The sequence below is a fragment of the Diabrotica virgifera genome, chromosome 4 (genome assembly GCF_917563875.1).
Source record: "Diabrotica virgifera virgifera chromosome 4, PGI_DIABVI_V3a".
NCBI lineage: Eukaryota > Metazoa > Arthropoda > Insecta > Coleoptera > Chrysomelidae > Diabrotica > Diabrotica virgifera.
Window position 1 is genome coordinate 259,893,131 of NC_065446.1, and position 15,269 is coordinate 259,908,399.

General features: G+C 35.3%; 1 protein-coding gene across 2 annotated transcripts in view; it reads right to left on the reverse strand.

Annotated features, from left to right (window-relative positions):
* Window positions 1–3,115: 3,115 nt before the first annotated feature.
* LOC126884147 (lateral signaling target protein 2 homolog) overlaps window positions 3,116–15,269 on the reverse strand; it is a 72,059-nt gene continuing 59,905 nt past the window's right edge. The window contains exons 4-6 of one of the 2 annotated variants that reach the window (XM_050650017.1): window positions 13,948–14,118; window positions 11,026–11,421; window positions 3,116–3,712 (exon numbers count right to left, since the gene is read on the reverse strand). In XM_050650017.1, the coding sequence (XP_050505974.1) occupies window positions 3,391–3,712; window positions 11,026–11,421; window positions 13,948–14,118 (889 nt within the window). In that variant the 3' untranslated portion in view covers window positions 3,116–3,390. Of the gene's footprint in view, window positions 3,713–11,025; window positions 11,422–13,947; window positions 14,284–15,269 lie in introns of both variants that reach the window. The other variant, XM_050650016.1, reaches the window with a different exon arrangement.

The following is a 15,269-nucleotide window of genomic DNA, read 5'->3' on the forward strand; positions in this document are numbered from 1 at the left end:
GTTAACCTTTACAACATTTTCCGTCTATTCCACCATATCCCGTTAGCATAGCTTAAGCAAGATATCATGTTAATGAATACTCAGGAAGTAGCTCCTTGTTACCGAATGTAAGTACGACACGTTATCATTGCATGATTACAGACGGTATACATCTGCATATGTTTGTAAGCTTGGGGACGTTTGTTACCGCCCCCGAGTCGTACATGCATATGTATTTGTCTGCTGTCTTAACTACTTTTATGTATGTTGTTCAATATTGGCTTGATCTTATGGGTCTTTGGCATCTTTTACAACCAGACATTGTTCTAACTCTGGTTTTTATTTGTAGCATTTAGTGACTTGTAACCGTGGACCTGAAGATGCTCTGCATACTTTAGAGAGCGAAACCGGTCGTCGGAAGTTACAAAAAATGATGAGAGTACGTCTGTTTTTTACTTCATTTAAAAAGTCTACGTTCACTTTGAAGACAGACTACTCAAAAGCAAAATATCTTGGAGTAACTCTCGTCAGAAACTCGCAAAACTAAAAATGCGAAATATGTAATATAATCCAAAAGCTATATGGCACTACTCAACCTGTATACTCAAATCATCCGTTCTCGGTCTTGTATACTCGACAGCTAAATATGCTTCCCCGGCATGGCTCAATATCAAACACATGATTTTGTTAACACCCAATTAAACCAGACAATGTGTTGTTGTTGTTTATTTGGGTTTATATGACTGCGGACACTAAATCCATTCGCCACCAGACAATGTGAATGATCTCGGGTACAATTAGACCAACACATATTTATTGGCTTTCCATTCAAGTCACATCCCACCGCCGAAACTACGAAAAGTCATTATAAAATATAAAAGATATAAAAGATATAAAATTGTCTCTTCTCAGACAATATAAAAATATCCAGGCTAACCATCAACTACCCATCCACCATGATATCGAAATGAACAGACTGCGCTCCAGATATCCTCCATTGTTAAAGGCCACCTCCCTAAATCAGGAACATTTCAGCCTCATCAATGCCAGAAGACAATGGGGCTCACCATAGGAAATACACCAAATGACCTGTATCTATCGGAAACCGCCAGGCTTTGAACTGCTCCGCAATACATGGAGAACTCTGTACATAATAAGAACAAGCAGGGGTAGATGTGCTGACAGCTTACATAGGTGGGGAAAAACCTTTACTTCTGATTGAGACTGGTGCGCAACGACAGACTTGACCGTCACATTGTTGAAGAATGCCCCGAATGCTTCCCTGATATTTTCAAGAGTTCCTGAATACGACCTAAAATGTTTTAGATTATATAGATGTTCGTCTGAAATACTTCATTTAACGTTTTCTATTGTTTTTAATTATGTGTTAAAAGGTGATACATTTAATAATCAACTACGAAAATGTCTTCCCACCAAAGCTATCCATGAGTTTGATGCCCGATTTCACCAACGATACCTAAACAGTTGCCTTATTAAGTAATTCTTATCGATAGGAACTTCTTAAGTCAATACTTAGGAACAATCGCATTTCACAACTAAAATAACTGCTTATCTAGGAAATGCTTTCCTAGGTATCACCTAGGGTACGTTTGAACTATTTTTGATAAATAAAGAGAAGAATAAGATGACATTTCCTTACTTTTTCGATTATTTGTCATTATTGTTTGTTTGCCAATTTGGTTTTATTCAGTTTTGTACTGTTATAGTTATTTTATTTAGTAGTTAGTTATTTGTGCATTAAGTTTGTATATAATAAATATAGTCTTGTAGGTTATTTGTATATGTACAGTGAAATGGAGAAAAAGAGAAGAGTTTTAAATTTCACATATGACGAAAAATTGAAGTTAGTTGAATTGTCATTAATGAAATAATTATTTTAAAATAAATAATATGTTGAAAATTGCTTTTTATTATTAATTTTTTAATGACACACTTTTAGTTATATCATGAATGGGATTTTGAAACACAACACTAGTTTGTTAGGTAGTAGGTAGACTACATAATTTTGTCAACAGACCTGTAAAAACTCCAAAGAATTTTCTATATTTTCCAACACATTTTCAAAGGAAAATACAAAATTACAACTAATATACCTAATATTACAGAATAACAGAAAAATTAAGGTAAGAAGCAAATTATTGACAAACGTCACAAGTACATTAGTCAAAATTGTAAAAATATGACCTGACTGTCAACGATAAGTAATACCTAAAGTTTAGGGAGATCGAAATCCGTATCCTAACGTAAGGTAATGCTTAAGCGGTTTAGGCAATTCTTATCGTATGGTGAAATCCGTTTTAGAGTTAGGAAGTACCTAAACCCACTTAGGTAATTCTTAAATATTTAGGTATCGTTGGTGAAATCGGGCATAAGTCTCACATTTGTAAAAAAATTATTTTTTGTTGTTCTGAAGCTATTTCCTTGTGGCATTTTTATGATTAATTATTTATATGGGAAATAAGCCACAATTAAAATGAAAAAAATAATTTTATTAACGTTTCGACGCCCAAATCGGGTGCCGTTGTCAAAATACAAAGTATTACTAAAATAAACTAAAGTGTTGTTGCTAAGTAAAAAAATTCTTCTAATAATTTATTTAATCTCACTCATTTATATTGGCAATTCAGACATATATTATACATTTTAAAGTAGAAGACTTTAAAATGATATTGCCAATATTTATGAGTTGCGTTCCTGGGACGACTTACTGAAAGATAGTTCATTCGATTACATGAAATTAACCCCAACTCAAGAATATCCGTCATAAAAAATTATAGCATGTGATATGTCTTTAAAAAGACAACCAAATGCAACGACAGTAAAATTCTCGCGTTAGAGACTTCATAGTAAATCACAAGGGAAAACCAGGAAAAACCCTGTGATACTATCCCGACATCGTAAGTATTTGGTCTTATATTAATTCACTCTCAAAAAATAATACCAGATTCTGACTTGTAACATGTTTAAATTATAAATAATATTAATAATACTAGATATATAAGTAATACTAAAATATAAAATATGTACTAGCTCGATAATGTTAATAAAATATGTCGAAACGTTAATAAAATTATTTTTTTCATTTTAATTGTGGCTTATTTCCCATATAAATAATTAAATTATTTTTTATTTATTAAAATTTATTTTTCCTCCTATTATATCTTTATTGGCACAAAAAATGCCAATTAAAGAGATAAATAATATGAAATTATTGTTTAATAATCTATTTTTAAAATTAGTAATGAAATTTACGACATGTGACACAACAACTGTCATAAATTACTCAAAATGATAGATTTCAAGGTTAGTAATGACAGATGACAAGTGACAGATCCCAGACAAGCATTTTCCGGTCGATTTAACCGAGTCAACAGTCCAAAATAGTCCGTTTTACACAGTAAACGGCGTCAAATTGTATATAAAACATTTATTGCACACCCGAACGGGTTTGGTGAGTCCGAATTTCGGCAAGGGAACGCTATTGGAGGAGCATCGAGCACAGAACACTTTGCCACAGTTGCGGCAATGATGGCGTCGTTTGACCACCGTGAAGTTGACGCGGCAGCTCATGCACTTGGGGGCTTCGACGTCGGGGATCCAGATGGGCGGGCGGGAATAGTCTGGGGCGTCGGTGCAGACGATGGTGTCGGGTTCGTTTTGAGAGACTTCGTTGGGATGCAAGCTGGCTATTTCTTCGCGGAACGAGGCCAACCTACGGACATAGGGAAGTTAAATACATTAAGATTTAAAAAACAATTGTTATAATAATTAATATTGTTCTGAGGCTATTTTCTTGTGGCATCTTATGCAATTTACGGTTTTGTTTGGGAATAAGTCACAATTTAACCATAAAACTACTGATGTTGATGTTTCAGGACGTAGCCTCTGACATGCGGCATGTCATACCGTTGTATGTACGACACAATTGGTTTGATTTAACATAATTAGAGCGGCTTTTTTAATTTTTATTTTTCTCTTTTTATCATCTGATTGTGTAGCATTGAAATTTTGCTACCATGTTTTGTTTTAAGAACCCGCCTAAATAAGTATTTTTCCAATTTATTTTATGAAGTAATTTACTATAAATATTCTGAACCGCCCATGCTTCTGGATATTAAATTTTGTTTCACAATATTGTATAAAGAATAACGCATAGAATGAAAAATACCTAGACCACAGTAAATAATGCGTTGAAAAAGTCCTAAACAAATAAGTTTTGCAGATCTTATGTCGTTAAGGATCAAAGTCGCTTAGTAATGGCGCGATTTTTCTTGATCTGTAGCCTCACCCAATATCGAGGGAAGAAGGTAGTTTAGTTCCACACGAATTTCTGCTGGTGTTACATCGACCAGCGGTGGAGCTCATAGAAGCCACCACTTTGCCGGCATCAATAAGATATTATCGCCATGTGAAACAAAGTGAAGAGTTTGTAGTTTGTTCCGTGACCATTGAAGAGTATTCGTAGAAAGTTTCACTCTCTAATTTTGGGTTTTTGAAGTGAAAATGCAAATACGCAGTACAAACGAATTGCGTAGCTGATGGCCGGCCTTGTGTGGTGATGTTTCATTCCTGTTCCCGTATTGAAGTCCCCTATTGATGTCCCAATGAGATGTTTGTTTCCCAATTTCGTCCTGTCTCCATTGTCTTGAGCCTGTTTTCATCTATAAGAAGCCCCGCACCCCACCCATCTGTAGATTGACACATGAAAGTGTTTGCTTTGTTCATGTGTCACAAGTCGTTTTAAAAGAGGTACAGTACTATTTTGATTGTAAATTAAAAGTGATTAAATTCCAACTAGATATTAGAAGTTGGTAAAATTTTAAATATTTTTTATAAAGATATTTTCCTTTCAGAATGGTAGTTTTTATAACGTTTGTTGTTTGTTAATATTTAAAATAAAGTGGCAGTGACATTTGACACCTTTAGTTTTGTTTTGAAATACACTGCTAAGCAAAGTGAAAATTTTTTGTATTGTTAAAAAAATCATGTAAAGTTTAAGATTTTTTTGTATTGAAGTCCTGTAAAGAAATTTGTAGTTGTTCATCTTTTATCCTGTAGTAAAGTCGTTCATTTCCTGTCTAAGAATTTTTTTTAGATAAAAAATAAAGTTTGAGGTTTGAAATAAATTTTTTGAAAATGTACCTATTTTTACTTTCTCTAACTTTTGGAAAGTTATTAACTAGATTTCTAATGCAACTGAAATTGAGTTTTAGTGTAGAAGAAAAAAGAAGTTGGCATATAAGCCACTATTGATGATAAAGGTAGCCCAGTTTGTCCCAAAGAGGAATCTCAGATGAATGTCCCCCCAATTGGTATTCGTAAGTACCGTAATGTGTCCAGTAAGTGCCCAATATGTGAATCGGAGGATTTTATTCCAAACGGCGTCATTTTTAAATAGTAGGAAGGTCTTCCAGTCTGTGTAAGTATCCTTTGCTTATTTGGTTATGGTAGTTAGTCTTCTTAAAACCCTCCCATCTCCCTAACGAATCTACGACTCAGCTCTCCGAACAACAAACTGATGTGCCGTTCGCAAAGAAGGTTTATGTGCCTGCTCCTTCTACTTTAGCCCCATTTCGACCCCCCAGTATTCAAGTAGTTAGCCTATCCCTATCCCCATCTGAGTAGACATGTAAAACGCTTCAATTGTAATGTCAGTAATGAACAGTCAGTAATGACAATTGTCAGTAATGAACCGATAGCCAAAGTTAACTATTTTAAATACCTAGGAGGTTGGATAAATGAGACAATAAATCCGAATGAAGAAATCCAAACTCGTATCGTAGAATGCTCAGAATATCATGGATTCAACGCATTTCAAACAGAGTAGGTCAATGCGGGGGGTGACTTAATGAAGATGATAAAAAAGAGAAAACTTGAGTATCTGGGGCATATAATGAGAGGTAGTAAATACAGGATACTGCAGTTAATACTCAATGGAAACATCGAAGGAAAAAGAGACATTGATAGGAAGAAATATTCATGATTCCGAATTCTTAGTCAATGAACTGGCTTATATCAGCAGATCAATTATTATATGCCGCGAAAAATCGAGAACGATACAGGCAAATTGTCATGGAATTGTCTACCCACGCCTAAAATTTGGGCACGATACTTAAAGAAGAAGACCATCTGATTCTTTCAGGACTATACTTGAATCTTTCCACTGAACTCTATGTATATTATCCCATGCGTGTTGACATATTTGAGATCTATTAAATTCTCTGTTTTTAATATAAGACTGATGTTCACTTATTCTAACGTTTAATGGTCTTCATGTTTCACCTAAATAAAAATGTTCGCATTCACAAGGTATTTTATAAAATACAATTCTTTGTTCTTTCTTGTTCATTGTTAGGCGTAGTTTTAGATAAAAGCGATCTCAATGTGTTTGTTGTTTTGAATTTTGTTGAAATATTGAATTTCCTATCGTTTTAATTTTTTTAGATAATCCTTTTATGTATGGTATTGTTATTTTCTTCGTATTATTTCTTGTGAATGCTATAGTAATGCTTTTACAAAAGAAAATGTGAAGAAATTGAAGAACTGCAATTAAAACATGACACGTTTAACCTACATAAAAAGGTAAAAGAATTGGCAGGTATACAAAAAAGGAAGCATCCCAATGTGCTATACAACGCAAATGGACAAATAATAACTGACCTACAAGAAAAGCTTACAACCTGGAAGAATTATATAGAAGAACTCTTTGCCGATGAAAGAGAGGATCATGATATTGGTAACATACAAGGTGAGGAAGGACCAAAAATCTCTAAAGAAGAAATACTATATGCTATAAAAACAATGAAAAATGGCAAATCACCGGGTCCAGATGGACTTCCATCGGAACTTCTTAAGCTTGTGGAAGATGAAACAGTAAATGTTTTGGTTGACCTCTTTAACTGCATTTATAAAACAGGAGAAATACCTAAGGAATGGCTTCTGTCAACTTTTGTAACTATTCCAAAGAAAACAAACGCAAAACTGTGCACCGACCATCGCACAATAAGCTTAATGGGACACACACTAAAAGTATTTCTTAAAGTGATACATACAAGAATTCACAAAAAACTAGACGCTGACATCAGTGATACTCAGTTCGGGTTTCGAAACGGGCTTGGAACAAGGGAAGCACTATTTGCACTTAATATCATGTGCCAAAGATGCCTGGATGTTAACCAGGATATATATATGTGCTTTATTGACTACAACAAGGCGTTCGATAAAGTTCGCCACGAACACCTGATGAGACTGTTGGTAGAGAAAAACTTGGATAAAAGGGACGTCAGAATTATCTTCAATATTTACTATAACCAGAAGGCGAATATTAGAGTAGAACGGGAAACAACCGAGGAACTCGAGATCAAAAAAGGCGTAAGGCAGGGATGCATACTTTCACCAACCTTGTTTAACTTATATTCAGAAGATATTATAAACAGAGCCCTTGCTGACCAAGATATAGGGGTTAAAATAAATGGCACTTTAATAAACAATTTGAGATACGCTGATGACACAGTATTAATAGCAGACACCCCGGAAGATCTCCAAACACTGATAAACAGAATAGTAGAGTGCAGCGAAAAGTTCGGTTTATCACTTAACATCAAAAAAACAAAAATAATGATGGTGTCGAAATCTCCACAAAATTTTTCTGACATAACCGTACATGATCAAAGAATTGAGCGTGTTAGAAAATATAATTACCTGGGAACTGTTATTAATGAAAACAACGACAATTCTGAAGAAATCAAGATCAGAATAGAAAAAGCTAGAGCTACTTTTACCAAAATGAAAACAGTTTTATGCGGAAGAGAGCTAAGTTTAAATCTTAAAATTCGCCTCATGAGATGTTACGTGCTGTCAGTTCTTTTCTATGGAATGGAAGCTTGGACACTGAAAAAGATCGATACAAGGAAAATAGAAGCATTCGAGATGTGGATGTACCGCAGGATACTGAGAATATCGTGGACAGAGAGAGTGACAAACATGAAAGTGTTGCGAAGGATGCAGAAAGAAAAAGAACTTGCGCTTACTATTAAAAAGCGCAAACTGCAATACTTGGGACATATAATGAGGGGACAAAAGTACCAGCTACTACAATTAATTATTCAGGGAAAAATAATAGGTAAAAGATCCATTGGCAGAAGAAAACATTCATGGTTGAAGAATTTAAGAGATTGGTACAAGTGCAGCAGCTGCCAATTATTTAGATCTACGGTATCAAAAATACGCATAGCCTTGATGATAGCCAAACTTCGGAACGAGGACGGCACCTGAAGAAGAAGAAGAATGCTATAGTATAGGATCTGTGAGAAATTGTTCCGTTCAAATCGGTTCATCTCCTTTAGTGAAGGTTACACTGGCAAATATGTCTTTGTCCAATGCGGTTGTAAACCAAAAAGTTGAATCAAGGCCGGCCCAATCTCTGATATTTTTAAGTCATGAAATCTAGTGCCTACCGGGCCTCCGATTTCTTTCAACCTTCCCCTGGATGATTAGTTGCGCGAGGAGGAACATTTTGTTTCTCATTATGTGTCCTAGGTAGCTAACTTTTGTAGGTAGGTAGGTAAATATTTAAACAATTTGAAACGGTTCAAAAAAACTCAATTATTTAGCCTCACCCAGAAACCAAAAATCGTAAATGTATTGTAACACATTTTTGCCCCACCCTGTAGGTAGACATAAGAATTTCGCTTCATATGCCAAATAAATTCAAGAATTTATTTCTGTTCCGAAGAACACTTGAGAATTTGTAGTTTATCCCTCTTGTTAAAAAAGACGTTATATTATTTTGTAGTCATATCTACATTCGATTTCCTGTGTTTAATTTCTCGCCCGTTCAGTTTGTGATATAAAAAAGAGTTACATTGTATTATAATGATCGACTGGCGCCACGATTTTTGGAGTTTATATACACATACGTGCTAATATCAGTATCAGAGAGCACAGGTGTCGAATCGTGGTATCAGCAATATTTCTCTTGAGAACTGTGGAACTGGGAGAGGTTTGCTGACTTTGCGAACTGATTTTTGATGGTTTCCTGCTATGTAGGTTGGGCTTAGAATACATTTTGATTTTCCCTATTGGTCGATAATAAGTGTAGGAAGCTTAGTTATTTTTTTTATTAGTCAATGATGAAAGAAGAAAGGATTAAACTTTTTTCGTATTGGTTGACTAGATGAGTAGGGTAGAATGAAAGAAATTTAGTGGGTTTTGAAAGGAAGCGTTTTGGTTTGAGGAGATAGATTCAAGTTGTGAGATTGAGGAATTCAAGTTTGGGCTTTCAAATAGAGTAGAGGTTTGTTGTAGACTCGACAGAAGCCGCTTTGGCGGTTTTCTGAGAAAGTTAAGTTCGAAGATGAAGTTCTGACGTAGTTTTTAATCATTTTTTTTAAGTTCCTGAAAATGTAGAGTATTAGAAGCAGTACGTATGTAGTATTAGAAACTGTTCTCCTTTCCTGAGTTCCTAGTCACAAGCCAAATGCCGCTGTTATTCAAAGAGCCAGTTTATTTTAGTGTATACTACACTACCTAAGTTTCTTTTTGTAAGCAGTTATGGATTAAGTGCTAAAGATAATCCTAAATACCTCCAATTATTTAAAAAGTCAATATGAGCAGATTTGGAAGTTTATTTAATTTTGCTGAAACTTTTCATGGAAATAAACATTTTTGTACTAATCTTTATCTAAATTCAGTGAAAAGTGTGTGCTTTGGACATTTACAACGTGAAGAATAAGGATACGACTATATAACAAGGTATTGTTTGTAAATTTTTTATCGTTTTTGTCAACAGGATCTTTAATATTGTACATCTACAAAAGATCCATCATTTGTCTTTTTTATTTTTTTATTTTTATTTTAATAAAAATTTTATTCATTTTGCAATAATGTTTTTGATTGATAATATTGTTATCTGATCCGTTTCTCTTGGTCCTAAATGATATTCAACTGAAAACACTATGGTAAGTCATGTTATAGTTATATTTATGTAACAGTGTTTGTATCTTATGATAACTATATATTTTTATTAACTTTTTATTTTAGTTATTTTTTTGAAGTTTTAAGTATGTTTCGTCTTTAATTTTCTTTTAATTATGGCGCCCCCCGAGCATTTGAGTTTCTATTATATTTAAAATCTATTAAGAATCTACCCCCTAGCTCCCTGAAGACTTAGAGCTACTGAGGTACTCCGTAAAGTTACGTAGCACCAAGTATAGATATTTTTATGTTTGTTTAATTTGTCGAGTTACATATTATTTTTTTTTGCCTTTGTTATCCATAGGCGTGCTACATAAAATGGGTTCCATTCGTGGGGCTGTTATAAATTAAATTGTTTTGTTCTTATTTCATCAATTATTGTATGCGTGACTCCCATCATTTCTCGTATTCTCTCATTTGGTATCCGATCTCTTCTTGATTTGCAGGCTGCTCTTCTCCAGAAGTCAATTTCTAGTAATATTTTCTTTGTTCTTTGTTTCATTTGCCAAACTTCACTGCCATATTATGTGATTACACTTTTAAGTATGGTATTGTATATGAGTTGTTTGTTCGCTTTAGATATTGTTTGGTCCCACAGAATGCCGTTCATTATGGATTTGGCTTTTCTACCATGTAAGTTATTGTCTTTTATATCAGCATCGAGTGTTTCACCTTGAGTTATCTTCATGCCCAGGTACTTGTATTCATCACAGTGTTTAATTTACACCCCATCGTCCAATGCAATGTACTGCTTTTTCCCTCCAATACACATGGCTTCATTTTCTTAATGTTGACTTCGACACTCCATTTGTTATATTCTTCTTTTAGCTTCCGCGTTATGTAACTCAAGTCGACATGATTCTGAGCAATCAGAATTTGGTCATCAGTGAAACATAAAGTGTATAGTGTTGTCTCGTCATTTTCTCGACTTTGTCTGTATAATGGAACAAAGTCTGTATAACGTTAATAACAAATTCGGATGATCATGGGCCTCAATCGGCCAAGAACCCCCCTTGCCTTCAGACTAAATACTTTAAAACAATCATTTACCTGTTTAAGTCTGCAGTAAGAGAACTGATATCCCTTTCTTCGGTTTCTTGTTGCTGTCTTCGACGATTCACATACTCCTGACACTCATCGTCAGTGTCCAAGTGGAAATAAATATTGGAATCGAAAAGCGCCTCTTGAGCCAGTATACCGGGATCCACAGAAAATTCGTTGTTGTTCTGTATCACTTCGTGCTCTAAGGGATGATACTCTATGGAATTTTCTATCGGATTAGAGGGTTCTATGCTTTTGGGTGGTGGGTCCGGAAGGGCATCACCGGCGTTGATGAGGAAAACAGCTTTCAGGATGTTGCGCAAGTCACAAGCGAAGTTCGTCTGCAGTTGGTCAGCCACGCCGGCTATGCATACGAATAAGCGGTGTAGTAAGTCTTCGCTGGATCTGCAAATCACAAAGTTAAGTGAATTCCCTGTGGGAAACAATATCTCTTCTATTTCACCTAAAACCTAGCACCAAAAAGGATGCCATGCACAAAAGATCTGCACACCATGTTAAAAAGTCCATCAGATGCGAATGCCATCTATTGGAGGCGAATGGATGATCTGGAAGAAGAACTAACTAGGATCAAGTGGGATGTCCTTGGTCTAAGTAAAACGAGACTACCAGAGGAACAATACACAATACTCCATTCTAGATATCTTATGTTCTACCAGTTCCATAAAGGGTACAACACACATGACGGTGTAGCACTATTGGTCCATAAAAGAATAAAATACAAACATCTGGTAACAAAATCTGGACTGGTCTAATACATCGTTCTTAGACTGTCAGAAAGGTACAGCAGCCAAATAATTCAAGTATATGCTCTCTCTAGCAAACCAACAGATGAAGAAATAGAGAAATTGGGACGATGATGGGAGCTCTAACTGGACATTGTACATTGGAGACCACGCGAGCACAGTCGTAATAGAGCAAGACCACAAAAACATGTGATGGTACACGACAACCCTCACAAAAGGTGATTCTAAGAAAAAAATGTTTTTACATTTTCTTCGTAAAACTAATATTTTACGAGTTATTCGCACTTGAAACACACGAACACGCGAAAAACAACAGTTTTTCGACGAAAAAATCGACTTTTTTAGAGGGTTTTTTGAGAATACCTCGAAAAATATGCATTTAATCAAAAAACTGTAGATATCAAAATTGTATCTTTTAGTAACACAAACCAAATTCTTTTCCAATAATATCTTTAAGACCAATACAAACCGAGATACGGCATGTTAAAGGTTAGCTTTTTTCGTCAAATGCATAATTTGAAATATTCAAAGCCAAATAATGGGAAAAATTTGCATTTTTCGAGGAAAACCTTAATAATCTTTTTTCAAGTACCTTACAATTAAACCTTAAAAAAATAATAATAAAAAGTTTCTAGCATGAAAATTAAGCGACTTATAATCAAAAAAATGTCGGTAACTGCTTTTCTCTACGAAAAAATCAGTGAAAACAACCCCCTAACTACCTTCCTAATTCAAAATTGGACTTCACCTTTCTGTAGTTCCTTTTATATTTATATTGTTAACACACTCAAGGAGTTTGACCTATTTAAAATGCCTAATTTTGGAAAAATTAGAGTTAAAAGAAAAATTGATTTATTGCAATTTGGCATTTTTCACCTTTTACATACTATGACACTACTAAATTGTAGCTTTTTTAATGACTAAAATTACCATGAGCATAGATTTTATTACAGTGAATGGGGATTTACCAACAAACACCCCCTTATTCGAGCCCTTTAAACCCACCCCAATTAAAAACTAAGGGATCTTACGGAATTTAATTTACACAGTCTTATAGCTCTTTAAAAATCCTACAAAATATTTTTCGAGATATTCTCAAAAAACCCTCTAAAAAAGTAGATTTTTTCGTCGAAAAACTGTTTTTCAAGCGCGAATAACTCGAAAAATATTAGTTTTACGAAGAAAATGTAAAATACATTTTTTTCTTAGAATCACTTTTTCCATCGAATTACATGGTTAAAATGTAATAAAAGATTCCCACCCCAGAGATGGGGTGGCAACAACCCCCAAGGTTTTAGCGAATGATAGCGGCATGATATAGAAAATGATCCTTAGACTATTCCCTACCTTCTGTGAAAATTTCAAGTAAATCCATACTGGACGAAAAAATTGCGAGCCAAAATGCTTCATTTCCTCAATCGACTATTGGGGCCGACCGACCGGCTCCGTCCCGTCATACAGCTGACCGACTATAATAACTTTTATTTATATTTAATTTAGAATGTGTGTACTGATTTTCAGCCTTAGTAAATGGAAATAATTACCTTCGTACGAAAGCAACTTTGATACCCTCTCAGTAACCCCTGTTCTACGTTTCGCTTGACCGACCGCAGTATGTTTCTCTACACACTCACAGTAGTCAACTGTGAAAAATCTAGCTTTAGTAAATTCAAAGAGATTTTTCAGCGGTGCCTCTTGGTCTATATGGAGGCTTTTGTCCAAGAGTGGAGGCAAACAGTGTTTTGGACAGAAAGCTATTAAGGAGGATATTGGGACTCATTTACGACAATGGTATATGGAGAATAAGGTTCAACCATGAGTTATACCAATACTACAAAGAACCCTCTTTAGCAAATTATGCAAAAATACAAAGATTGCGCAGGGCAGGTCACCTTAGAAGAATGGATAATGACAGAACACCTAATAAAACGCTTAGCGGAACTATGGTCGGACGTCGTTCGGTGTAGACGAAGTGAAAACCTATACTAGAGATATTGACGATGGATAACTGGAGGAGAGCAGCCATGGACAGATACTTTGAGGCGGATGCTGGGGAGGCCATGGCCCGAATTCTGCTATAGCGCCATAGGAGAGAGAGGATGCAAACATGCTTAAGAAGAAAAGAGACTGCTAATGGAATGGTAAAACAATTAACATATGTACTTACTTATATTTCGCTCTAACTTCGTTCTTGGTAGCCAATTCTGCTGCTTGCATAGCCATGGCAATTTCTTCATCGTCAGCGCACGTGCTATTAAAAGATGACGTCTCAGAACTTCCAGAACTCGAAAAATCTTCTTCGATGACGTTTTTCGTCCGATTGCCGCCTTTCTTCTTTCTAGTGGGAAACGAAGATTTAGGCATTAGTTTTGGATGATGGCTATGTGACTTCTTAAGAGTTGCGTCGTCTTTTGATTGCTTGGAATTACAGTTACAAATCGTGGCGCAGGCATTGTTAACACAACTGCAATTTTTTGATTCGTTAAGATCTAGACTGGGTGACCTACGATGAAAATAAATCTGTGAATGTATTTGACATAACTCAAAAGCTGTTTTATATCCACTTTCGAAACTGAACCATCTTAGGAAGATGGTTTTTGCACGATCTGCACGATGCAGAAAGAACAAAGAAATTTGGAGAAGGATACCCGGAGACTGTCATAAATACCAAAAAAAGTTCACGACAGTCCTGGAATATTCTTGGCATTGGTCTTATTGAGGCCAATGAAACACTTCTCGTTGTACTGAATTACTACAAAGACCACAGAATCACTCCAGAACAGCCTTGAACATTTCCAATCAACTCTGGACATTTCTATCTGCTGTGTGAAGATCTCTAGAAACAATTCAGGCTATCTTGAACTTCATTAGACGCCTTTGACACATTACAAGAGTGTTGTGAATATTTCAGTCACTACTGAATTCCTCGAGTCTATAGGTTAGTGACACATTTCAGATTATTCCGTGATCCTCTAGCTAGAGCCTCCCAAATCTCTCCTAGCTCTCCTGAAATCAACTAATACCCATGAAACATTTCCAAAGTCTATCATATGTACTAACAAAGGTACAGGACAGTCCTGGAACATGTTTGGCTGACCTAAAAGACGACAAAGACGTCTGAGTCATACCAGGGCAGTTTTTAAAGCACCATGAAGAATCCTCCAAAGAACCCTTAACATTCTTAACAACTGTGAAGCCCTCTAAAAACTTTCAAACTATCCCGAGGTATTCTAGAACTTTCCAAAACAATTAAAGCTCCTGTTTAGTCAATAGGGAACTTGCACATAAAAATATTTTTGCATAAAATTGTTAATTTATGTTTAAAAATGATAAATTCAAAATATTACGTCTTAACAATTAATAGTGTACGTACAACAACTGATTATAATTCCGCGCCCGAAATTACCGTTTCAAAACAACTTTAAAAGCGCGCGCTTGGGTCTGACGTCACCAACCATGATATTTACCACTGTTCTCGTTTGGCTACTG